At 46.6% G+C, this 27,762-nt stretch overlaps 1 protein-coding gene across 4 annotated transcripts in view; it reads right to left on the bottom strand.

The window, feature by feature from the left end:
* TEX2 (testis expressed 2) overlaps positions 1-27,762 on the bottom strand; it is a 716,722-nt gene that overhangs the window by 284,469 nt on the left and 404,491 nt on the right. For all 4 annotated transcript variants that reach the window (XM_086930910.1, XM_086930912.1, XM_086930911.1 and 1 more), the window contains exon 3: positions 3,889-4,089. In XM_086930910.1, the coding sequence (XP_086787036.1) occupies positions 3,889-4,089 (201 nt within the window). The remainder of the gene's footprint in view (positions 1-3,888; positions 4,090-27,762) is intronic.

The raw sequence follows: 27,762 nt of genomic DNA on the forward strand, positions 1-27,762 counted from the left end.
ACCAGCCCCTTATGGCAATGTTTGTTTTGCAATAAAATTTTGCTCTTAATATCTTTTTTCCCTCCGTATAGTAGGAGAAGGAATGTCTAGATTGACGATATGACTTTGGTCTGTCTGTTTTTCTTTCAGGAGTAAACAGTTTGATACAATTAAGTATGCTGATATTTTCTTCCTTAGTAGGTGAACAAATGTCGTATTTATTTTTTGGTCGGGCGGTAAGGTCATGATCGGTGAGCAGTAATTTCAAGGTCCCTAGAGGGGGGCGCCACCCACTATGGATGGGAGCGCCCGGGGGGAGGTGGCCATTGGCCCCTCCCACTGGGAGGCGGCACCCACTAAGGATGGGTCGCCTAAGGGGAGACGGCCATAGGCCCCTCCCAAGGGAGGAGGCGGCTATATGCCCCTCCTACGAATTTCCCGGGGCCCGGATATCCGCGACGGCGGATGTGATAGAGAGTGTGGGGGTTGGGGGGGGGGGGGGGGGGGGGGGAGTCCACGCTGTCCTTCCTACGGATACCTCACACGGGTGCTCGGACGACCTTTAAGATGGCGTCGAGCGGAAAGAGGGGCCCCCAACAAGACAAGGGAAATTACAGTTGGCCATGAGGGTGTTAGACTCGGCTAGGATACCTTTGTATTAGAGTTTTGTTAAGGTTAGCCAAATAACATGTCTTCATCGAAATGTAATAAATGAAAATTGTACATGATTATGAAACTTTTATTTAATGTTTTAATTTTGTTTCATATTTTAATAAATACGGCCGGGAGGGTGACTCCCTCCCGCCTTCCAAAAGTTGAGAACTGCGTCCGTCTTCCCATCCTTGGGGATTGTGTTGGGAGGGGGTGACGGGCATCCCGGGCATATAACTAGCGTGCAACCACGGACGCACTGCTGATGTAAACCAAATGTTAACAGGAGGCCTGACTGGAAGCATCACCTTCCTACAGAGTGAAGGCCTTCTGGTCTACCCCTTTACAGGAGAATGCAACCCCACATTGTTGATGACAAGGAATCACAATACCGGACTGCACAAGCTATGACATCACATTCTACTACTAGAAGAAATAGTGATCTGGCTTAATTATTGAAGGTTGTCACACGCACACAGATGCATCTACAATGTAGTACAATTTGCCAGCAAGTAATGAGACCTGATTTAACAGCTATACTGCAAACACGGATACTCCAGTTTCTAAGATTCTTGAATTCTAGACGTTCCTGTCCTTATTTTTGACGAATGTGCATACCGCTTGAAGATGGGCACGCACATACTAAATTCCAGCCATCAAACATTACTTTTCTCAGAATTGTTTTTAAGACCGCAATCTCTTAAACTTTTGGTGCCTTCAAAACCTTTACTGAAATGACTTTCTATTCTCTCATTCACATTACCTGTGTTCAGAATGGACTATTTATTCTCCTACAAAGACGTAACTGGCATTAATTTCAACATAGCTTCTATTAGCATATCCGATCCTGCAACGATTTCGAACCTGAATATTCATTTGGCTCTCTCCCACCCGTGAAATACACGCATGGTCCAAGCCAAGTCAGCCTATGAAACATATAACCACATTGGAAAATAATCTTAAATATAAATTAAGCCTAAGAACCCTGAGATGCCTTTGCAAATATCTGCAATACAATTATCGACTATTTTATTTGTATATTTTATTTATTATTGTTATATAGGGCTAGCACTGCACAGATTCTAGCTCAAAGTGCTATGGCCAAGGTAAAGATAGGGTAAATAAAGCTCTCAGAATGGTTTCAGCAATAAGGATAGTCAACCTTAGTACTACCAAGGCCCTAATGGAATAAGTGCATCTACAGGGCTTTCCGGGATTTTAGCAAGTTAGTTTTATGATGGAAGGGGAAAAGAAAGCATGTGCCAAAGGAAGAACCCTTGTATGCAGAGGTTTCTATTCTTCAAAATGGCTGTATCTTGTTGGATTCGACAGGGAAACTGTTCTGGAATTAGGATCAGGATTTATTTTCACTTCTGAAATTAAATGTGAAATTCAAGTACAAAAGGTTAAGGTTCACTATAGCTGTAACGCATGACTGGGTTTGTGGCAAACCTCCAGCAGCAGAGTCAAGACCATCTCTGAAAATTAAACAGACTTGCCACTGAGTCAATCAAATGTCACCATTCCCACTGAAAGGCTGTCACGACTGAGGCATAGTCAGTCACATGCCAGACTTTCCTGTAAATGGCAGTAGATACCTGTATACGTCAGTCATCAAATGTCACATTAAAGGTATGCAATATTGTTATAATTGTAAATTTAGGCAAAAGGCTGTGGGGCACTAAACAGGATCAAAGGTAAAGGTACAATCTCGTGGTAGTTCTAGGTGGGGATGCTGGCTCAATGGGGGAGGTTGACTATTTACTGCATCCTAATGACTCTAAATGGCTGGTAGGACTCGTTCAGATTCAGTCACAGCAGACAAGGCTTTCGCGGCTGTAAGATTAGCAATGCTCAGCACAATAGGTCAACTACCAGGATTATCTCTGAAAGACCGAATGGACAGATGCTGAATAGCCCACTGATAGGTCTTGTACCTGAATGGGTAAAAGAGTTGGAGCAGTGAGTCACATTTCCAACACCCTCATACATAAATAAACGGTAATAATCATAATAACGATACTTATTTTCTGGTGGGGGTATCATATTAGACACAATCTTTCCAATTCTGCGGTTGGAATGTACAAATGTATTGCAAATACATAATTCAAATGTTAAGAAGTGGAAGTCATAAAAGCACATATTTAAATTAGATTTAACAGAAAACGGAGCCTTTCATCACAAGGAACATGTTTTACTCTTGTCTTTGTCAGGACTAAATGTTCAACCTTTTCCAGTGTGGAAGAGAATGGAGGTGAGTTGGTTCATACCAGTAATCATGGCTTTTGTTGGCTGTACACAGAATCACAGCGCATTCCAACCGTGCAAATACTGCTTCCCACCTACGTCCAGTCTCTGTATGTAGATTTACAGAACGGTAGCAAAACCAGAGCATTGTCAGAATCCAAAACCTCGTATAATGAACGCACTTCCATGATCAGCGTGGCTATTATCAGAGCTCTGACGTCATGAAAACGCAGATTTCATATATCACCTCACTTCCAGGGCCAGTCTCGGAGCCATAATGAGCCTGGGCAAAAAAGTTGCACCCTTCCTCTTTCCATTCACTCTCGCTATTTTTTTCATTCATTGTCCATCTTTCTGTATCAGGGTGTTTGGAAGTGGAACAGAGCCGGAGGCCGCCAAACCCCTGCCAGGGGCCGCCACGCAAACATGTATCCATCCTCAAAGGATTATTATATTAAAACACCTTGGCTGCTATGGCTTTTCCCCTCCTGTGCTGATTGATGGATGAATCCCATTGTTTCATGACGAGCTCAGCTCGTCATAAGCACACGACCAGTGTGCCTCATGACGAGCTGAGCTCGTCATGAGCAGCGAAGGGGCTAGGATATATATTGGCGTGGTGGCCCTGTGCAGGTGCACAGCTTGCACATGCCTAAGGCCGCCCCTGCGGTTAGCACCAAAATGAACAAGTGGATTTCTTTAGAACCCCTCCATCCTAGGAGACATTTATAAAGGCCCACACCACAGATGCAGAGGTCTTTGTCCCCAGAACGGTTGTATCTTGCTGGAAGTGACATCAGTGCGAGAGAGATAAGATGGTGCACATTCTTGGCGAGCACAACATTTTACATTCGGAAGTTCTAGAAAAGAATGCAATGGTTCCACTGGAACGCTTCTTGTCACCTCAAAGGGCACTAAATGAACTATTTAATTACAAACGCTCACTATCACTGTATCACGTAACTGAGTATGCGGCAACTTGACAGCATCACAGTTCAGATCCTCTCTTACCTTGCTGTCAGTCAGATCGTAGATTTTCTGGCTGATGTAGGTTACTTCCGGCTTTGATTCATTGTAGATCGCTCTTCTGGAAACATTTTTATTTGGCTTCGATAGTCGTAAGGTTTCCCCCTCCAGTCGTACGAAGACTGAATGTGTTAAAGTGGCATGGTACGTTTCAGGATCATAATTGTGAATTTCGTTCATCCATCCCTGTGGGGCAAAGACATTTCATGAACTGTGCAAGCTTTTTAGACAGTGATAGATGCATAGGAACATATTTTGTAACTTAATAGAAGAACTACAGGACACATGCGACTAATTACCCAGGTTTCCTGCAAGGAATCTCCAATTTCTACGACGGAATACATTTTGTGCGTATAGAGATTTTTACTTGTTTCAGGAACTTAGCTAACACATTGCTTAGTACGAGAATGACCTAAAAAAATGTTTGCATGCAACTATGAAATACTATTGCAGGTAACATGTAGTGCATAAAACATTAGACTGCGGTTATTATTATTATTCAGGATACAAATATCCATACCCACCCATTCTGTCGCTGCAATAAACTATGAAGCACACAATCAATGCAGTAAACTGTAGGGGGAACAACTAGTTATCACTTCTGTACACTGCTAGTTACCACTGCTATACACCACATAAGGAGTTCCTGAAACCTTTTAATAACGAATATAAATCGAGTCAATTGGAACAAATCTTATCACTCCAAAAGAAAGTAAGCGGGTGCGTAAATACAATAATAGGATGTACAGTAGTATGGACAGTGGATTAAAGTCAGTGAAAAGAGTAATACTCAAAGGATGAAAACAAGCAACATAATAGCATCACTGGAGGGGCCAGCTCGAATTTCACCTACAAGCTAAAGACAACACAAACTATTGCCCAGCACCCACTAACCCATCTAGCTAATAGTTTTTGAAAGAAAATATTGTTGCAGGATATTTATGAAAGACTTGAGTATTTGGAAGAGGGCTCTCCCACGGGTAGCTCAGGATCTACTGGTAGCTCACCAATACATGTCCACTACAGGTAGCTCACCAGTACATGTCCACTACAGGTAGCTCACCAGTACATGTCCATATCGTCAAAGTGAGGCATGATTTTCTTTGAGTGGTATCCCAATATGGAAAGTACATATTTGATAGAAAAACATTTTGGAATCTGATATGCTGATGTTTGAAAACAAATGGGTTACCAATCCAAAATATAATTAAAGATGCTCTTTGAATTATAGTTCAAAACGAGCTGACAAGCTTTATACCTGTTAGTATTTCCTTTGTGCCAATGGCCACTTTTTGTTGTGGTTATTTCATTAGTCATTAGCCAGGTGAAAGAATTTTAACTTTGACTAAGTTTTTCATGCTATTGCTGTTAGTAATCAGGTTTTATTCATTGGAGTGGTTGGTGTTCTACAACAATCTTGAGTTTTAAATACCGTTCAGCCAAAATATTGTATCCAGAATATAGACTACTACAATATCAAGAAGGTATGTATATATAGGTTGGTTTAATTTTATGAACATTTTTAACTCTACATCTATTTATCTTGAAAATATACGTATTTAAAAAATACACAGAATTAGGAATAGTAAATCTATACTTAAGTATTCATACGTACTTTCATAATATTTTGTTAGTCAATATTTTTGACACAATATTTTGGCAATGCCGCAATTTTGTTAATCGATTTTGTGACATACATCTGGGTGGTTACTACTAGTAATTCTTCGAGATATTAGTAACTATAGTTATTGTATTTGGTTTGGTCACTACATGAGGGCAATATTATGTCTGCACTGTACTGCTATGTCAAATATGAATATGCAAGGATATTGAATACTTTTTTATTTTAAAGCTGATTGATTATGTACATTGCAGCATATACTATAGAAACTATGATACTTTTGAGTGAAAAGAAAAGGTGCGAATAATGTCACATTACAGTGTAGAGTATAAGGGTTAAATGATCAAAAGGATTTCAGAGATGCCGGGTATACACTGACTATCTCGATAGGTACTCTGGTATGGATTATGGAAACAATGGCATTTTCGATTATGTGTGGATAAATAACCTAGGTCATTAATGTCATTTTGAGAAAATAATTAGTTTGATGAAAATACTTCTAGTCTTTTGACAGCAACCATTTGAAGGAACGAATACTGACCCTCGCTCAGTCCTTAGGATGGTCCCATTGATTGTGTGAAAGGCACCAAAACGTTGATTCCTTTTGGCATTAAAGAGGCTGATTTTCGCTGATCATTTTCTTCCTGTGGCTTTATCTTTTCTGATGGACTCTGTTGGACAGGCCACATGAAGGGCTTGCTCCCTCCCCGCATGACAGGGCCCGAGCCCCGGCCCACCAGGTATTACCCACAGAAGCAATCCGCACCCAGTCTCATACGGGACCCCTGCCCCCGGACATCTCTGTATCATTGGGCCGAACCACTACCGGCTCCCTCGATCGGCCTGCCGCCATCTTGGACACTGCACCACGAGGCCGCGTGGCCTCAGCTCGACCCTAACCCTGGGCCTGGCCAGGCCCCGACATCCCGGCACCACCATCCACCCAGGAGGTGAACGGACCACTTGGCAGATTGATGGGAGAAAGAAGTGTCGATGGCTCTCCCCCGCCAGGTGCCGATCGCCCCCAGCTCCCCCGGGCGCTGGCTCCACCCCCCTGCTGGGTGTCTGGACTCCCTCATCCTGGACCTCCCGACCTCCAAGTGCGAGGGTCCGGACATCAAAGGGCGCCAGACCTATAACTGGGGCAGCTCCAGAGCAGGAAGGCAGTTGTATCCTGGAGTCGAGAGACGCAGTGAAGAACTCCTCCTTGACGGACTACTGGCGCTGCCGTAGCCCTGCCTTGAGAACTATCGTCTTGCCTGCTGGCGCTGCCGCAACCTTCGGAATCCTTCATCCTCGTCGGGACCTGCTGGCGCTGCCGCGGACCGTTGTAACTACCATCTTCACCGGGACCTGCTGGCGCCGCCGCGGACCGTCGCTACCTACGATCATCTCGGGACCTGCCGGCGCTGCCGCGGCCCGTCCATCTAGAACGCTGAGCTCGAGGATTGTGAGCTATCCATCATATCATCACCTCTGCCAGATTGGTAACAAGACTGTCCCGCTACCCCCTTCCCATCCGAGAGACTAGAATCGAGGGGACCCCTGAGTCCAGACCTCCTTGTACCATTCTACCGTACTTTAAGTTTGCTTATAAAGAGCGTAAACCTTATCTTTGTGTGGTGTCCGTCTGTGGGGGGGAAGTTACTCGTCTGTACGATCGCTGGAGACGGCTCTCCCCGGAGACCTCTCCTCTTGTCCTCGGCCGACCCTCCCGGTCCGTCTAACATTGGTGGCAGCGGCGGGATCCGAATCAACGCGTAATCGTACAGAGAGTAGCTCATCCCACGACAAAACCACAATGACAACCAAAGAGAGCGGATCCACCGAGAAATTCCAGATGGAGAAATTGGTAGAGTACAACCATCGTGAATTGAAACAATTCTGCATTGAACTAGGCATTGCTACCACCGGTCTGAGTACTAAAGACGATTTCAAGCACGCCATTGAGTCGTGGGCAGAAACCGGGGCCGTCAGACCCCCGGACCAAAACATTGCAGCAGCAGAGAGGAACACCACGGCTCCCGAGGAGCAAAGGACGGGTCTCTCGCAGGAAGAGATCCGAGAGAGAGAAAAAAGCAGACTACATGAGTTGGAAATGGCCCGGCTCAAAATGGACGGGGAACTCAAGTTAGCCGAACAAAAACTGAGCCTAGAACATCTGCGGCTCCGAGAAGAACGGGAAGAAAAACAGAGGCAGAGAGAGCTCGAAGAAAAAAGATTGGCGTACGAACACGAGCGCAAACTAGCAGAAATAGACCTACGGAAGCAGAACAAAGAACTGGGGGTGCCCGAGCAACCGCGCACCCCAGGAGCGACAGAAAAGAAAGTACACATCCTCAAGGATGTCGTTCGAGAGTATTTCCGAGATGACGACATACAACAGTGGTTCAAGGCCTACGAGATCGCCATGACCTCCCACCGGATCAATCGAAGTGACTGGGGAGCCGGTCTATGGGGGAGGTTCGTCAATGAAGGCCGTGATGCCCTGCTACAGCTCCCAGACCATCTGATGACCTCCTATGACCACATGAAGGCTGCCCTCCTCACCCGATATGGGCTCACACCCGAAATGTACCGCCAGAGGTTCCGAGACTGCACCCGGATCCCGGGTACCACTTGGGTGGAATATGTAAACTATTTCAGCCGAGCCTTCGAGGGTTGGATCAAGGGCAGCCATGTAACGACCTACGAGCAACTTTTTAATCTCATGGTGTGGGAGCACCTCTCTAACAACTGCTTCGTCGAGCTCAGGCAGCACCTCCTCGACAGTAAATTGACTGACCCACGGCAGCTCGCCGCCGAGGCTGACCGGTGGGAAAGCACCCGAGTGGGCCGGAGTGGGCCGCACGAACAGAACCGGAACAACCAAGGTCAGCACCGTCCCGGAGGAGGAGGCCAGGGGCGAGGAAGAGACACCGTCCCGGCCGCTTCCGCTGCCAGCACCCCGCCCCCGGCCAACCGAGGCAACCCCCAGGTACGCCCGGGGTTCCGAGCCAATGTCACGTGTCACAGATGCCAGCGAGTAGGCCACTACGCCAATGACCCGAACTGTCCCCAGAACCAAACTCCGAGACCCCGCCAGGTAGCTGCCGCCGCCCTGGGGGGAGAACAAATCTCCGAAGAACAGGAAGAAGGCGAACAAGAACCACAAGAATGGGAACCGGCCGCCATGGTTCTAGCGTGCTTAGGGGATAGAGACATGGTCCCGCGGGCTCCCCTACCCGCCAACACCAGAAAATATAGTCAGTGGGTGAACATTAATGGGCACCGGGCCGAAGCCCTACGTGACACCGGGGCCAGTGTGACGGCCGTCCGCTGTCACCTGGTGACCCCGGAACAGATTCTGCCGAACATTCTCTGCCCCGTCCGTTCAGCCGACAATTCGGAGAGCCTATGTCGGATGGCCTGCGTCCCCTTCGAATGGGGAGGGGTCTCCGGCATGTTGAAGGTGACGGTCCGAGATGATGCCCCCGTGGACTGTCTCCTGGGGAATGATCTTGAGAGCTCCCCGTGGGCCGCCGTGGAGAGAAGAGAGCACCTGGGGATGTTGGGCCTCCCGGACTGGGCATGCGTAACCACCCGGTCCATGGCCGCCCGTACCATCCCCCGATGAGAAGAACCCGAATGGCCAGCACCTCCTCCCCCGATCGCTCCAGTAGAGGACACCGACCATACTAACCCCCCAGAGCAAACTCCCGAAGGGCTCGCTCAGCCCCAGGACCTTCCCGGCCTGGCTCAGTGGCGTCAAGAAGGGGGGCCTACTCAGGAACAGTTCCGTCAAGAGCAGAGGACCTGTCCCTCCCTCGAGGGACTCCGCCAGCAAGCCCTCGCCCAGAGCGCAGGGGACATCACCGGAGCCCATTGGATCTACTGGGACAACGACCTGTTGTACAGTGAACAGAGAATCGCGGAGTTAGGGGCCAGTCGAGTGTTGGTGGTGCCCCTCCGTTTTAGAGACTTCTTGTTAAATTTGGCCCACGATGTCCCCCTGGCTGGACACCTGGGTCAGGACAAAACCTACAGTCGCCTGGTGACCCACTTTTTCTGGCCCAAGATGAGAAACGACGTCCTCAACCACTGCCGGTCCTGCCCCACGTGCCAGGCCAGCGGGAAGAGCGGCCGCAAACTTAAAGCACCTCTACAACCCTTCCCAGTTGTCACCACCCCGTTCGAGAGGGTGGGAATAGACATTGTGGGGCCCCTGGACCCCCGTACCGCACAAGGACATCGGTTCATCCTGGTACTGGTGGACCACGCCACCCGCTACCCCGAGGCCGTTCCCCTGCGAACTGTAACAGCCCCGGTGGTTGGCCGAGCCTTAATGGGGATCTTCTCCCGGGTGGGCTTCCCCCGAGAAGTCGTCAGCGACAGAGGCACGAACTTTATTTCCAAATATATGAAGTCCCTCTGGCAACAGTGCGGGGTCACCTACCGATTCACGACCCCCTATCACCCTCAAGGAAACGGACTAGTCGAGCGGTTCAACCGCACGCTCAAAGAGATGATTGGGGGGTTGGAAGAGCCCCTCCGTCGCCAGTGGGATGTGCTACTGCCGTGCCTCCTCTTCGCATATCGAGAAGTCCCCCAGAAGTCCCTCGGCTTCAGCCCGTTCGAACTCTTGTACGGACACCCTGTGCGCGGGCCCCTCAACCTAGTCAAAGAAGGTTGGGAGATGGCCCCCCTAAAGACCCCTCCAGATGTCTTCAAGTACCTCCTGACCCTACGCAATCAGACCAGGCGATTCAGAGAAATGGCGAAGGCAAACCTTGAGGCCAGTCAGGAGGACATGAAAAAGTGGTACGATCAAAATGCCTCCTCCATCGAATTCGAACCGGGCCAACAAGTGTGGGTGATGTCCCCCACCGAACCATGTGCCTTGCAGGACAAGTGGACGGGGCCCTTCAAGGTGGTCGAGCGCAAGAGCCCCGTCACCTACCTCATCGATATGGAATCCCCACGGAACCCCCTCCGGGTCCTCCACGCCAATAGACTCAAACCCCACTTTGTGCGCTCGGAGCTCAGCCTCCTGATGGCTACAGACACCGGAACAGAAGAAGACTCCGAACCTCTCCCTGATCTCCTAAAGACCCGGGAGAAAGATGGCTCCGTGGACGGGGTCCGACTCTCAGATGCCCTCACCCCGGAACAGCGCCAAGGCTGCCGGGACCTCCTGCTGCAGTTTGCGACCCTGTTTTCCCTCACCCCAGGAGTCACCCCCTGGTGCTTGCACGACGTGGACACTGGGGACAGTCCCCCTATCAGACATCGGGCGTACCGCGTACCAGATCGGGTACGGACCTGCATCCAAGAGGAGGTGTCAAAGATGCTCACGCTCGGGGTCATCGAGCCTTCAGACAGCCCCTGGGCCAGCCCGGTCGTGCTGGTCCCCAAAGCGGCTGCCCCCGGCGCCACCCCTGAGCTCCGATTCTGCGTCGACTATCGGGGCCTGAACGCTGTCACCAGAACCGACGCTCATCCCATCCCCCGAGCGGATGAACTGATTGACCGCCTGGGGGCTGCCCGCTACCTCAGCATCTTCGACCTAACAGCGGGCTACTGGCAGATCGGTCTCACCCCCCGGGCCCAAGAACGATCCGCCTTTTCCACCCCCGATGGCCACTACCACTTCAAAGTCATGCCGTTCGGCATGAAGAATGCTCCAGCTACTTTTCAGCGACTGGTAAACCAGGTATTGGCGGGACTTGAGGAGTTCAGCGCCGCCTACCTGGACGATATCGCTGTGTACAGCCGCCACTGGTCCGACCACCTCCACCACCTCCGAGAGGTCCTGCAGGCCCTCCAACGGGCCGGCCTCACCGTCAAGGCCAGCAAGTGCCAAATTGGTCAGGGGTCCGTAACCTACCTCGGACACCAGGTGGGAAGCGTTCTGGTGGCCCCACTTCAACTCAAGATCGCTGCCATCCAGTCCTGGCAGCCTCCCGTCACGCAGACCGAGGTCCGAGCCTTCTTGGGGCTCACCGGCTACTACCGGCGGTTCGTGAGGGACTATGGCAGCATCGTGGGGCCCCTCACGGAGCTCACGTCCAAGAACCACCCGAAGACGGTCAACTGGACCCCAGACTGTCAAGCGGCCTTCGAGAGGCTGAAGGCCGCCATGTGCACTGCCCCTGTGCTCCAGGCCCCCGACTACAGTCGGGAATTCATCGTACAAACGGATGCCTCCGACCATGGCATTGGGGCGGTCCTCTCCCAGCTGAACCCCGAAGGACTTGACCAACCAGTGGCCTTCATCAGCAGACGTCTCCTGGCCCGAGAACAGCGCTGGAGCACCATCGAGAGGGAGGCCTTCGCAGTGGTGTGGGCCCTCAAAAAGCTCCGGCCCTATCTCTTCGGTACCCACTTCCGGGTGCAGACCGATCATCGGCCCCTGCAGTGGCTAATGCAGATGCGGGGGGAAAATCCCAAACTGTTGCGTTGGTCCATCTCCCTGCAGGGGATGGACTTCACTGTGGAACATCGACCTGACCAAGACCACGCCAACGCAGATGGCCTGTCACGCTTTTTCCGCCTCGACGAGGAGAGTCCCCAAGAGGATGGGTGACTCTCCCCGCCTTCAGCTGGGGGGGACGCATGTTGGACAGGCCACATGAAGGGCTTGCTCCCTCCCCGCATGACAGGGCCCGAGCCCCGGCCCACCAGGTATTACCCACAGAAGCAATCCGCACCCCGTCTCATACGGGACCCCTGCCCCCGGACATCTCTGTATCATGGGGCCGAACCACTACCGGCTCCCTCGACCGGCCTGCCGCCATCTTGGACACTGCACCACGAGGCCGCGTGGCCTCAGCTCGACCCTAACCCTGGGCCTGGCCAGGCCCCGACATCCCGGCACCACCATCCACCCAGGAGGTGAACGGACCACTTGGCAGGTTGATGGGAGAAAGAAGTGTCGATGACTCTCCCCCGCCAGGTGCCGATCGCCCCCAGCTCCCCCGGGCGCTGGCTCCACCCCCCTGCTGGGTGTCTGGACTCCCTCATCCCGGACCTCCCGACCTCCAAGTGCGAGGGTCCGGACATCAAAGGGCGCCAGACCTATAACTGGGGCAGCTCCAGAGCAGGAAGGCAGTTGTATCCTGGAGTCGAGAGACGCAGTGAAGAACTCATCCTTGACGGACTACTGGCGCTGCCGTAGCCCTGCCTTGAGAACTATCGTCTTGCCTGCTGGCGCTGCCGCAACCTTCGGAATCCTTCATCCTCGTCGGGACCTGCTGGCGCTGCCGCGGACCGTTGTAACTACCATCTTCACCGGGACCTGCTGGCGCCGCCGCGGACCGTCGCTACCTACGATCATCTCGGGACCTGCCGGCGCTGCCGCGGCCCGTCCATCTAGAACGCCGAGCTCGAGGATTGTGAGCTATCCATCATATCATCACCTCTGCCAGATTGGTAACAAGACTGTCCCGCTACCCCCTTCCCATCCGAGAGACTAGAATCGAGGGGACCCCTGAGTCCAGACCTCCTTGTACCATTCTACCGTACTTTAAGTTTGCTTATAAAGAGCGTAAACCTTATCTTTGTGTGGTGTCCGTCTGTGGGGGGGAAGTTACTCGTCTGTACGATCGCTGGAGACGGCTCTCCCCGGAGACCTCTTCTCTTGTCCTCGGCCGACCCTCCCGGTCCGTCTAACAGACTCAGAGAAAATAGCCTTTATGCCCTTGATGTTCAATTCCCTTGTTTTTGTGTTTCCTATTGTAGTGATATACTTATTGTCCGACTTGTTTGAATAATTTAGGTGAAAGGGTTGAAGGGGGGGTTGTACCTATAAGGATGTATTGAGACATATATTTTTATAATTTTCTGAAATAAAATGAAACTTTTTTGTAAAAGCTTTTCTTCATGAATACATTATTATAATTTCATGGTACAGATTTACTATATTATTTTCTTTTGCCCTGGGTACTATTTTGCTGTATTCTTGCTGTTGTCACTACTACAACAATGATCAAAGCCCTCAGTAGCTCTGGACTATTTTCATTCATTAGAATCAGCTCTTGTTGTTAGGGACAACAGATTGGGAAACAGGAGGCTCCTTGTTAGGAAACAAAAAGTGATAGACTTTGAATTAAGACATGTAGATAAGCACAAGAGCAATAAAAGCAAAGTAGAAAAAGGTAAAACAGAGTGGCAACTGTGCGGGATTAGAGATAATGAACTCATTAACAGGTTACAGCGTTGGGCCACTTTTTGACCACTGGGATATATATGCTAATTTTATGTAAAGATTCTTGATCCCACCTAGCGTGGGATCAAGTCCTACTTCAAAATCGATAATTCACTGCAAAAATTTCATCTCATTAGGAGACTTACTGTACTTAATGAAACTGTATTCTCACATTAAATTTACTACCGGCACCATTTCACTTTAGTGTTCAAACAAAAAGTCTCATACTCACCTATAACCTCTTTGGAAATGTTTTCGTAATCTTTTATAGAGTTCCCAACAAATAATGCAAAACAAACAATTAAAACGTTTGATTACAATATATACATTTTGCATTACTCTTAGTAACTGCTGAACCTTCACTCAGTGCGTGTGAAGGAATAGTTTTTGTGAGCGTGACACTGCTTTGTTTCCAAACATTTCTTCAACATCATTCCCTGCATGATTAGGTAACCCAGCATGACAAAAAAGGAAGTGGCAGATTTTGCTAAATACGATCAGCACATCATAGCATTTCTCCCTTCTTGTACTCTTGGTGTGTATCCATTATACTTCTCTGTTGGAGTGCAAGTCGGATGTAGTGCTCATCCACCTTAAGCACAGATCAACGATAGTCCACCCACTTGAAGTGTGATAGAAAATCATAAACTTATCACAAACACATCAGTGCACATCCTTGTTGAGTCTCTATTATCCAATAGGCAATCTGCCTTGTTATTCCAAAAAGTCTCTTGTTGCCATACAACCACTATTCTTTCAGCCCACAATAGAAGCGCACAGTATCCGATAATCCACAGTTTTCTTTATTAGTTCTTTCTCTTGTTACAGCCAACGTGCGTTTCGCCCTACGCGGGCTTTTTCAAGGCAAGAAACTTTTCAATTAAGCAGCATGTGTTCTAAAAGTAGTCTAAAAACAGGTTGGCATTATACCTCCAAGCCTTTCGTTTTCTTAAAGATGCATGTGGTTACTCTGGTTCCATCCACACTTAATATATTATTGTGTCCTCACAGCGGTTGGAGCCTTGATAAGTTCCATTGTTATGCCGCGTGCGCTACTCCCGAGAAGTTTGTTTCGTTCCGCGGAGGCTTAGCGTCGACGAGGCACACCATCGACGAGGCAAAAATGCACTCGAAGATGAGGCTGTTTGTTGACGAAGCTCTTTGACGGTTGCGCAGCTCCCTGCGACTTACAACCAGTGGATAAGAGGGCACTGTCAACAAGATCCTGTAGCCCTGTGACACCGTAGAGCACCAGTGACGGCAGATTGTCGTCGTAAAATACAAAGAGCATCTTGTCAACAAGCTGGCACGTTCTCAGAAGAAAAGTGCGCAGAACGAGTCTAAACGCCTGAGAGTAAATCTCGTGGGCGTAGATGTGGGAGGCAGACTCAGAGTAGGTCAAAGACCCTTTACTTTTGAAGCAACCTCAGTTGGTGTAGTAAAGCCAAAAACATCACTGCAACATTAAGGTGCCATATAAATAAAGAAAATCCTCCCACATCAGAAGGGGGGTAGAGCCAAATCACAAGAACATCCCCTTCTCATCCTACCATGTCAGCGACAGGCAGAGAAAATGATCCATATATTCGTGAAGATAACCGGAAATGGTCTCAGCTTTCCACAAGTGACACAGGGTCAACAAATAGACTTCATGTAAGAAGACATCACAAAACTGTGAAATATGAAGAAAAAAATGTAATATAAGTGAAGTAAATGAAGAAACTGAGCAGAGCTCAGGGAGACTCCCTTCACACGACGTGCGGTAAAAAATCTGACAGCCTGAGCCTCTGGGGAGAACCTTCTGGTGGGTGCTGTCGCCTGATTGGCTGCAGTTTGGGCTGTACAAAATGACAGGGATGGTCACTAATGTGGAAGTTTTTTCTACTGTAACTGGGGCTACTTTACTTCCTGGTTTAGTATAACTGGTATTTGCTATGTATTTTTGGCATACTATTGCTTTTTTATGTACCGTGGGACTCCCACTCCGACGACGGGGAATGATTCAGGCATGTGAATCTATGAAAGACACCCCTAATACTGGAGAATCCCAGTTACACAATAGAACAATGGATTCAGTCTTCTCATCCCCACCACATTTCGCTTACTTTAGCTGACTGACGGTCAACCTTCCTGATTTTTCAGCACTGATCTTCCGCCTGGCACAGAAGACTGAGACCATGAAAGTCTCTTTTGGGCAACCATAGAAAAGAAAAGCAGATTTCACTACTCTGGGCATTTCAGTTGGATCTTAATAATTCCTAACCAAATGCTTCTGATGCATCACTATTCCTTTGTTTTTATAAGTACCGTATCTCCTTTTGACTTCTGAAAAGATGCTCAAGTCTGTATCTTTCATAAATCGAAATCCATTAACTATCTCGTCATCAAAAGAAAATATCTTGAAGCACTTTTCCAATTTTTCTTGCTAGGTCTCTTCTCCATGTCTTGTTTTTGAGTCTGCCTTTCAGTGGTCAGTAGCAAGTTTTAGGTTTTACAACATAGTCGCTTCTATTTCAGAAGCTCCAGGAAACTCCAGACGTTTCAAGGAATGGACATTAGCTACATTTAAAAAAGGATTTTTTGCAGAGTTGCAAATTTCTAGCCCGTCAGGAAGCACTTTCCGCAACTTCGAGCTGTTTCCCAATTTAAAGGTCATAAACTTAGGGCCCCCTATATCACTGTGAAAAGCAGTGAGCTCTGAAAACATCTACTTCAACATAACATCACTCCAAGCAATAAGTAATAATGAAATTCATACCCCTGTTTTTATCAGTGGTGTAAATTGCCTCGACAGCCCTCTCTATCAGAAGAGTAATGCTTGCAATCCAGTGAACAGGCTTCGCAAAAGTCTGAATCCCAAAATACGCACATGGTCGAGGCCAGTGGCGGCTCGCCTCCCCACTTCAGCAGTGGAAATAAAGGAAAAATAACTTGAAAATAACTTGTTATTATCATCATTTTATTTGTTCCTGCTGCAGCGTCTCTGTGAAGAGGGGCAGGACCGCTCTGTTCTCAGAGCAGGAGGATGAGTGGTGGGCAACAGCCTGGTTGGAGAACATGCCCAGGCACCCAGTCCCTAGCTGAGCACCGAACTACGGCGCTCACCCCCTGTCCAGTGCCCTCCGCCTCACCACCGCCCGCGCCATGCCAGTCATCACGGGTCGAAGCGAACACATATATCCCAGGTTATTAGAGGCCTTAAAATATTTCATCTCTCAGAAATATACTTTTAAAGAAGCATGAAATGGCTTATCGAGCGGCATGAGAGAATATGCAGCAGATGAAAGTACACTGGATTTGCCTGTAATCATGTTTCCTGCTCACTGCAGATTAAGCGCCTTATCACATCCACCACTCACTATGAGTGAGGCCTCCACAAATGATTATTTATGGGACAAAGATTTACACAAACTACAGAAGCAAGCTGCCTTTCCTTTGTGGCACAATACACGTTCAAATCCACATGAAGTGAACCAGATATTAGATTCATGCATGGCCTGCAATCTAACCGCGTCCCATTCATCCACATCCTGCGCAATTCAATGCATTCATCCAGCTGAGCATTCTTGACAGAATGGCCATACAGTACTGCAAGGATTTCTTTCTGCGCCCAGATATAAAGTGTTCCATCTTCCCTAATCTGCCACTTTCTGCATCACATTCTATTCAATTAAATACAATGTAAAGGGATAAGGCAAGTAGAGCCAGAGTCTTATTTCAATCCCTTCAGAAGTTGCTAGGAAAGGGTAAACACAACTAAAATGCATCCGTTTGTAGGAGAAACCTGCCATGTCTCCCGCCGAGGTCTGCCACATGTAATTGTTTTTTTAAAAAAGTCAATTTTTCTCATCATGAGCTATACGGTATACAATTATATAAATGTAGAGCCTAAGATGTAAATCGGAAATCCAGTCAGTATGTCAGAAGTGCACAATTTACAAGGTTATGGTTAGAGGCGAACACACACAGGCAGAGGTCTCCGCAACCAAAGCGAGATCTTCCAATAGTAAAGGATAAAGGATAAAGGGAAAAAAACTAAAGTTTAATAATTAAAAAAGAAAAAAGGATGTACATTTTTATTGTACCATAAAATAGTCTTATTAACTTAAAAAAAGTATTCCTATCGTACAACTAAAATAAATAAAATGTTACAAAGCACTGCATCAAAATAAATGTTTTATATTTATATAAATTAAATATTTTAATTAAATTAAAAAATATTCACAAAATTAAATTTGAAAATCCAGCCCTCACTAGCAGTTTTATATTTAATTATCATTTAGTAAATGATATTTCAACCAATTTGTTGAATTAATTTTACATTAAATGTTTAAAGATTGTATTTAAATATTTAAATATTTTTAAACAAACCAATAAATATGAATATATAGGTCATGTGATCAAGGCTATCTCTAGCCGAAACGCGTCATGGCGGACTGGTGCTGGGCTAAAATTTAAATAAAAACATTTGCACCAACCTATGGGTCTTGCTGATTCCTGTGTTGCTGATCGGCTGTGTTGGTATATCTGCGGGAGCGCCACGTACCATATATATATATATATATATATATATATATATATAAAACAAAGGTTACAGAGACGTTATAGTTCGGTTCAGATTTTACACACATAAGTTATCTCAAGTAACTATAACTCGTGCCTTAAGGTAACTATAACTCCCATATAAACCATACACAGTTTTCTCATCAATAATTTCACTGCAAATATTGTAGTGATATTATCAATGATGTCATAGAAGATGTCATGAACGATATATTATGTGGGGTAATTAGCTGTGCATGGCGAGGGTGTGAATTATAGTTTCCTTAGGGCACGAGTTATAATTACTTGCAATGACCATACATATAACTGCTAAATTTATATGGTTTTGTGTGTATACAATCTGAACCTAACTATAACGTCCCTGTAACCTTTGTTTTTTTTCAGTGAATCTCTAAAGTTTTTTAAATCTTATTTTCTAACTATAATGTCACTGTAACCTTAGGTTTTTTCAGTGAATTTCTATGTTTTTTTAATGCTATTCCCTAACTATAACGTCCCTGCATCCTGGGTGTCTAAGGGGTAAGTGAGTCGTTGTGTGGGTATGTGAGACATGTGTGACTGACTTTGTAGGTCTGTGAGTGGAACTGGTGTGTCAACAGTTTTGAGGGTCTGTGAGTGGATGTGTGAATGCTGTGTGGTAAATAAAGTTTACCTATGCGGAATTTCTATGCGGTAAAGTTCAATAAGAATAACTCAATCCAAAATGAGAGGCAGAGTCCGTGGCATCTGAGTTTGTAAGGGTTTTATTCCATAAAATGGAATTGGTTCGAACCAGGTATCATGTTCCATCACCACGAAGGTGCAGGAAGGGATAGACAATGCTTTATTAACAGAGTACAATATATATATAGTAAATGCATATAATTGTGATGGGTACAGAAGGCGTAACAGCTGAGAGAAAAGAGATAAGAACACATGTGCGTAACAGAAGGCGTGCACAAGGGCGTACACGGAGGTGTGTGCTAGAAACGTCACATAAGAGTGTCACAGGTGGGTGGATCCCTAGAAGAATCCTGCAGTGTCAGCAGAAGTATATGGCAGAGATGCGCGCGCAGCAGCATGACGTGTGATTGACGTGGAACTGGAGGGTGAAGGGGACTTGACATTTGCACTATACGTGGAGACAGAAGTCTGGCGTGTCAGAACAACCTAAACCCAATCATATCTGATATCTTGTGTTTGAGGAACTGTATTATCTAGAAGGAAAGGTCTCTCGGGCAGAGGCTATTCTATACTGACTGCTAGTGCGTGCATATGTGACTACGTGTCTGCGTGTAATGCGAGGGGGCCATGGGCTTAGCATGGTAACGGGAGCAATGAATTACTTGCATGGAGACAGAAAGGCCGGGCCCTTTGCTCTGCAGCTGGGAGGATGTTTTCCTAAATCACTAGACAGGAATGTATTTTCGAGGAGCGGAGCAGATAACTTGAAGGCTGAATACAGTCTTGGCAGGCAAGCAGGCCGAGCCGGGCACCGCTCGCCGCACAGGGAGTAAGGCAAGGGTCATGGATGCGGATCCAGGCTGCAGCTTTCGGAGGCAGAAGGCAGAAAGGGCTCAATGGCAGAAATCAGGGCCTAGCTCGCCAGAGCCAGGAAAACGTGAAAGTGCACCATGTAAAGACGGTGGCACAGCATACTTAGGAACCGAATAATCGATCCATTCATGGTGGATCTGAAAGAGGACATGTTAACGTTGGACGCAAATGTATTTGCGTCTTCATAGCTGGTTGTGGAGGGAACATACATGTACTTGAAGCACGTACATGGAGCCGTTGGGGTCTACGTTAGGGGACACAATTGACCATAAAAATTCATATTACCTCATTCCCTCCTTGTCCCCTACGGACCCTTCATGATATATCAATTCTCATTAATCCATCAATCTGTTCATATAACATCATTTGCTCTTCCTTTTTCAGGCGGGATTTAGAACGTGAACTTGAATGGGGAATACATGATGTGGCGCACAAGCCGCAAATCGCTGGCCCACACTGTAAACATAGACAACAACTGAATACTATGAGAAGGGCTATTCCTAGGAAGGATAGGACTTTCCATCCCCAGGCTGATAACACGCTCCAGAGCCAACCGGACCAAGTCCAGGTGCCTGGATTCTGGTGTATCTGACTTGCAATCTTGTGGAGACGGGTTATGGCTCTATACACTGATGGTGCGTTTTCTGGAATGAAAACACAGCAACTCGATCCGATGACTCTACAAGCTCCGCCCCTATCGGCCAGGATGACGTCAAGAACAAGACGATTTTGAAGAACGACAAGTCTCATAGCAGACTGTTCCTCTGTTAAGTTACCTAGGGCGGAAGTAGTTTCATTCACTACTGCTTCAAGGGTTCTGGTTAATTTACGTATCAGTTTACTATTAAAGACAGTACCTAAATAGGGAAAGAAGCCTTTATTGAAGTCTGTGTATCGCTCCCATGCCGTTTCCGTGTAGTCGACAATCGGGAGATCTCTCTGGGGTCTATTGTGTACTAGATGGGAGTCCCTATGATAATCAGGAGGGGCTAAGAAAACAGGTGGCAGAAGGAATGCAATGTAACAAGTACCATCCCAATCTAGAGGTAAGCGTATATATGCTTTATGTCCACAAATGAAATAGGAATGACGGGAAGCTTTGAATGTGGACTTGCCTTTATCACTGAATTCGATCACGGTAGTACATTTACTATGACCTAGGTGTACTGAACCATTCTTTCTGACACATAATTCACCTTTGACTGGTAATACTGACATAACGGGTAAGTCGGGTTTTGTATCGGACTGGACATTCAGAATCATGAGGTTAAGTGTAAAATTACCTAATCCATATACTTCGTTTTCTAGATCGGTCCCTGTCCTTTGGGGAAGACCCTCCTTGTCAGGGAAACATACTTTATGCAAAACTGTGTTCAGATTTCCCCATACCCAATTGCCCTGGTAAACTACAGAATCAGAATCTAAAGAATTTATTAAACTAAACCATGCACCACAGGAACCATTGTTTGTGAACGGATACGGAAAGAGGGGCAGAACTCCCTTGTACTTCTGATAGGGAGGGAGTCGGCCACATATCCAACAATTTGTAGCATTGCTGGTCTGATGGGAATGATGTAACATACTGATAAATGTATTGTTGCGCAGCGCAAGTCGATAAGATAACTCGTGCGGGGGCAATTCACTGAAAGTATGCTCGGCAGTGTTATTTGAAGAAGAATGTGCACGTGTGAAAATAGGAAAGTACATGTGTAGCAATATGCTTACAGCAATAATCATAAGACTCAGAAAAAACATAATCAATAATGTCACAATGCAGTGACTACGGAGAGATTTACAATATTCATGTTTCTTGAGCTGTTTCTGTCTATCTCTCTCTCTATTGGGGTCTAACCGATACATGTCAGAAACTTGTCTAACCGATTCACCTAGGGGAGGACTTAAATAATTAAACTGTCTGACTTGCTAGACCTCAACTTCATGCGAAATTCTTGAGAAGGAGTTTTCTCTACCAGGGGGAGTTTAGTATCAGTCTCTGGAAGGGGGCAGGGCTGGGAGTCTGGTTTTGGCGGTAGTCCATAGTGTCTTTTCACATGACTCGAGTGGAGCCAGCCCTTGCGGCCCTCCACCTTCACTGCTGTCCTTGTGGTCTATAAAACAAGCTTCGGCGCCTGCCAACGGGGCTCCAGCGGACTCCTCCTGTCGAAGTTCCGGATAAAAACGTATTCTCCAGGGACGATCTCGTGTGGCTTCACCTCGGTGTTGTCGGGAAAAGCTGCAGCTACCTGTGAACGACATGATTGTAGTGCAGACATCAAGGAGGCAAGGTAATCTGTCAGCATATTACAGTCAACATCTGTTATTTTACGAGGCAGGGGCGTCCCCCACATATTCGGTGGCCTGCCAAAGACCACCTCGTACGGGTATAGCCCTGTTCTTGAATGTGCTATCATTCTCATGTAAAAGAGTGCAACTGGTAAAGCTACTATCCAGTCAACGCCTTTCTCTCTACATATCTTGGCAAGGCGAATTTTCAGGGTCTGATTGTGTCTCTCTACGAGACCTGCTGCTTCGGGATGTCGGACACAGTGGAACTTCCACTGATAACCTAGCAGGAGTGATACCTGCTTCATAAGCTCGGACGAGAATGGCTGACCATTATCTGAGTACACTATACGGGGCAAACCATACCTGGGGAAAAATTCACGTACCAGCTGCTTGGCAGTGGTCGGAGCAGTGTAATCTGGGACTGGATATGCTTCTGTCCAACGGGAAAGTGCACATACAACTACGAGGACATATTTGAATCCTCGACAACGTTCCATCTGGATATAATCCATCTGGAGGACTTCAAAAGGGTGATCGGGAGGATGAAATCCACCTTGCTCTACGGGAATGCCTTTACCTGGGTTGAACTGACAACAGATCATGCAAGTACGCACTTTCTGTTTTGCTGCTGCTCGTACATGTTTATTGAACCAAAGGTTTTGAATACTGTCTAACATGGCTTTTTCTCCTAAATGTGCAGGACTATGTACTGTGTTAATGATAGCTTGAACCATCGAGTCGGGGAGAAACCATGTGGCTTTTCCCTTCGTCATCCATCCCTGTTCTGTCTGGATCCCTCCTAGTTCAGTCCATTTCTTGATTTCGTCTGGTGTAGCATGTGTCTGTATGTCAATTGCATCTAGGGCGGGATCCTTAACTGTCATGCAATGTGTCGGTGTCGGGACTATTGTCTTTGTCAAGTCAGTTGTGTGAGTCTGAGTCTGAGCTGTATGCTTGGCTGTTCAGTCTGCCAGGTCGTTACCCTGGGAAATGGTATCTGTAACTTTCGTATGTGCTTTGCACTTCATGATGGATATGGCTGTAGGCAGATGTATTGCTTCTAACAGAGCTTGAATGAGGGGACCGTGCTGGATCTTGGCACCGTGAGAAGTTAAAAAACCTCTTTCTTGCCAGAGAACACCGAAGTCGTGTACGACTCCGAACGCATAACGGGAATCTGTGTATATGTTAACTTTCTTATTCTTGGCTCGAATACAGGCTTGAGTCAGAGCGATGAGCTCTGCTGCTTGGGCTGACAGGGTGTCAATACGATTCGTTTCTATGACTTCAGTTTCTGTTGTTACTGCATATGCGGCCACTAACTCTCCTGTACTTGTTCTCATACATGAACCATCCACGTAAAGTGTCAGGTCTGGATCTGGTAATGCGATGTCTGTCAAGTCTTGTCTGGGCTTCGTCGTAATGGTAATGACTTCAACACAATCATGTGCCAAAGGGTCTGTCTCACTTAGTGGCAAAAGTGTAGCTGGATTTAATGTATTGCAACGTCTGATTTCTATGTGTGGCTGAAACAATGTCAATTCATAACCTGTCAGTCGTGCTATAGTCAAGTGCTGAGCCTGTGTACGGTTTAAAAGAACTTCCACGGAATGTGGAACTTGTACTGTCAATTGGTGTCCTAACACTATGGAATCACTTTGTCTGATTGCTAGAGCTGTCGCTGCTACTGATTTTAAGCACGCAGGCAGAGCCTGGGCTACTGGATCTAATGTACTAGAAAAATAAGCACACGGTTTGTGTGAACCTGCTTGATCCTGTGTGAGTACTGACAATGCAGTACCTTTGCGTTCTGTGACAAAAAGTGTAAAAGGTTTGCTGCAATATGGTGTTGCTAAAACTGGTGCTTGACATAAGGCTTTCTTTAAGTCGTCAAAAGCTTGTGTATGTTCCTGAGTCCAAGGGAGGACAGTCGATGTTGCTGCCGCCTGAGTTGTCAACTGTATGAGTGGCTTAGCTAGAAATGCATACTGAGGGATCCATTGTCTACAGTAAGAAGTGAGGCCTATAAAGGCCCGTACCTCCTTTTGTGTCTTGGGTTGTGACATGTTTACAATTAACTGGATGCGGTCAGGTGTTAGCTGTCTCCCCCTCTTGGACAGCAAGTGCCCAAGGTACACCACTTGCTGAACACAGAATTGCAGCTTCGAAGGAGACACCTTGTGTCCCTTGTCAGCCAAGAAATACAAAACTGTCAGTGATGCTTGTTCACATTCTGGTTCACTTCGGGCGGTGATCAATAGATCATCGACATACTGAAGTAGGGCAGTGTTAGCAGGCATGTGAATACTGTCAAGTTGTCTTTTTAATGCTTGGCTATAGATGCTGGGGCTTTCTGTGAATCCTTGAGGTGCGCATGCAAATTTGAACCTTCGGCCATTTAAACAGAATCCGAAAAGATATTGGCTTTCCGGATCAATGGGGACACTAAAGAAGGCGTTCTTCAGATCGATTACAGTAAAGAACGTTGCCTCTGAATCAATAGCTGTCAATAATGAAGAGATGTCTGGAACCACAGGATACTGTGGTACAATGCATTTATTCAATTCTCGTAAATCGATGACTAATCGATAAACTGGAGGTGCATTCGGATCAGTGCGTTTAAGAATCGGAATGATAGGGGAATTACATAAATTTGAGTCGGTTTCGACAACCACTCCTTGTGCAATGAGCTCGTCAATTATTTTCAGTAAAGCCACTACAGCATCTGGGGGTAACTTGTATTGTCGGATTCGTGGCAAAACAACACCTTGCTTGAGTGTAACTTGATATGGCGTAATGTGCATACAACCTACATCAGTGGGGCCTTGTGCCCATAAATGTGCAGGAACATTCTGTAATCTGGGATCAATATCTCTCAACACATAGTGACCCTTAAAGTCACGCAAAAACAATCTTACTCCTTCCGGAGAACAACAAATTACAGCTCCTAGAGCTTTCAGTGTCTTGATACCTAACAAGTTTTCTGGACATGATTTCGTGAGCAACAAATCTGTAGTACGTGACAATGGACCAACTGCAAGGGGAACTGGTTTCGATACTTCATTAACAATAGGCTTTCCTGAAAATCCAAGGGAAACATTCTGTGAGCCTGAGAGGGGTGCCCCTGGAACCTCGTCGTGACTGATTGTTGTTCTGCTTGCCCCTGTGTCAATCAAAAACTTTCTATCTTTCCCTAATACCTGACTATGCACGTAAGGACCCTCTTGATCTACAGGAACCTCAATAAGAGGCAAGCCAACCTCTCTCTCTAGGCTGTTTCATGTGTATCGCTGATAATCGGGATAATCAGTTTGTGCATATTGGTACATCTGCTGCGTTGCATGTTGTGTTGCGGCAATCGGTTGTGGCTGCGGTACCGCTACGGTCTGTACTGTCTGTTGTGGAGCATGCATAGGCTGTACATTCTGTGGCACGTGTTGTTGGGCCTGGTCCTGTCTAGGAGGACGCGGTCTCTCTTTAGTTTTACCTGTAGATATATTGTGTTTCAAAACTGCACAATCGTTTACATAGTGACCTGGCTGTTTACACTAGTTGCATGTCCCTTTAACAGGAGCTGCTGAATTATTGGACTGTGTCACGCCCTTTTTCTGACCGTCAGCTGGAACTGACTGGGCAACGAGCATTTTCATTTTCGTGTCTTTCATACGTCTTTGTTCGTGATCATGTTCTTCTCTAATTCTGTTCTGGTGGTACTGTAACATTTGTAACATTTGTGAAGGCGTGTTTGCTTGCCATGTGCTCTCGACTTTCAGTACACGATTCTTAACTTGGGGCAGAGAATTCTCGACTAATTTGGATACAAAAAGGTGTGGGTATGACTCGCTACTTGCTTTCAGGCCACTATTAATAATAAAACATTTCTCAAATCGGGAATAAAAATCACTAGTGTCTTCGTCGGGTTTCTGTTTGCAGGCTGAGATTGCATCCCAGTCCTCCTTTTTAGTTGCTAATAATCGTGGCAAGACCTGTACTAACAATCCTGGTAATGCTTTAATTTTGTCCCCAAGACCCAACCCTGGGGTTCGGGTCGCTTCTTCTGTTTCTAATGCAGCCCAATCAATCTTTGTGTCTCCCACCTCCCATTCTTTTTCTTTGAGTTTCTCGTAAATACCGGCAGGCAATAACACTTTCAATATTTTCATAATGTCGGGATAGGTATAATCTCCCATGAGTAACATGTCTTATTTCACGGTGGAAACCTGCAGGGTCTTTATCATGACTGGGCACTATTTTCTTCATTTCTAACAATTCCATTTTAGTTATAGGCGTGTATACATACACACGTGTAAGGGTGTTATCATCATTCCTGACTGGATGTACTTCTCGCAAGGGATTTTGTCTGTCTATGTAAAACATTTTTCTTTCTGGGGGTGGAGCCGAAACAAACTGTGGATTCAGGAAAGCACTATATCTGTGTCGATGTTCTAAAATTACTTTAATTAAATCGGTACCCAGGCCTCTCCATTTATTCATGAGTAACTCTACTAGTACATCAGGTAGGGGACCTGGATCAGAATGTTGGCTCTTATACAATATAAGGAGGTGCTGTATCATGTACATACCAACTAGTCGCTGTTCGTCTGGGGTAAGATTCAAAAAGGTTTGCGCTAATGCGTCATCGTTATATTTATCGGAATTGTCAGCCCATTGTACTGCTGACCTGGCTAATTCTTGTTCATCCATGGAATTGAGTACATGGTACCCCATTCGTTCTTGAAGTATTTTATTGGTAGCCTGAAATAGATGTTCAGGACTCCTCGGGTTTGACATAGCAGAGTGAAAAAGTCTCTTGCTTTCCGGGCGCAACGTTTTATTAAAGGGTCTACCCTTTCCTACATATGCTACAGTTTCTGTATGTTCTGGCTCCTCCTCCTCTGAGGATTCATTCTTGTCAGCATCTGCTTCATTTTCAGCTTTCTGTCTTTCATGAAATACTGTTATTTCTTTACGGATTTTTCTGTACATGGCCTCTATACATTTCTGTTTATCATGTTTTCCGTCTGCAATATTCTGACCCCATGTAGTTAGTACCTCCATCTCGTCTTTATTTACACCAGGCTGGTCTCGTTCTCTTATGAAACAGTTTATGAGGAATCTTAATATTAAACCTTGAGTGTCTACTTTCTGGTGTGCCATGGCCTCGTGAATACATTCCTGACCCTCCCCAGTCTGAACAAAATGATATATCCTATCTAGATAATCTGCCATTCCTGGAAATAGAACTAAAAAGTTTGCGGCACGTCTTATACGTATTGAGGCTAATATCATGCAACCGTCCTGGCCTGGTATTGGATCATATCTACAGTCTGTAAGATATTCTTTAAGCCTTTCAATTGTGGCTGGTTTCGGAGTACGTTGCATTGCTAGTTCTCTGACAGTTAATCGCTGTACTGGTGGCGGGGTAAGGTAACCTCCTGTAGCACCTCCTGTAGCGGAGGCTTGAGCATGAACTGGCTGTAAGGTCGGTACCTGCTGTAACTGGGTTGAGGCCTGAACCACGCCAGGCCCAAAAGGGTTACCGGGGGGAATAACAGGTATGGGTGCAGGAAGCAGACCGGGAGGGGTAAGCTGTTGCGGACCTGGGGGCCGATGATCAGCGGGTGGTACAAGTGCAGGTGGGACATTAGTATATTCGGTAGCTACGTCA

This window comes from Lissotriton vulgaris, chromosome 7 (assembly GCF_964263255.1).
Source record: "Lissotriton vulgaris chromosome 7, aLisVul1.2, whole genome shotgun sequence".
Classification (NCBI taxonomy): domain Eukaryota; kingdom Metazoa; phylum Chordata; class Amphibia; order Caudata; family Salamandridae; genus Lissotriton; species Lissotriton vulgaris.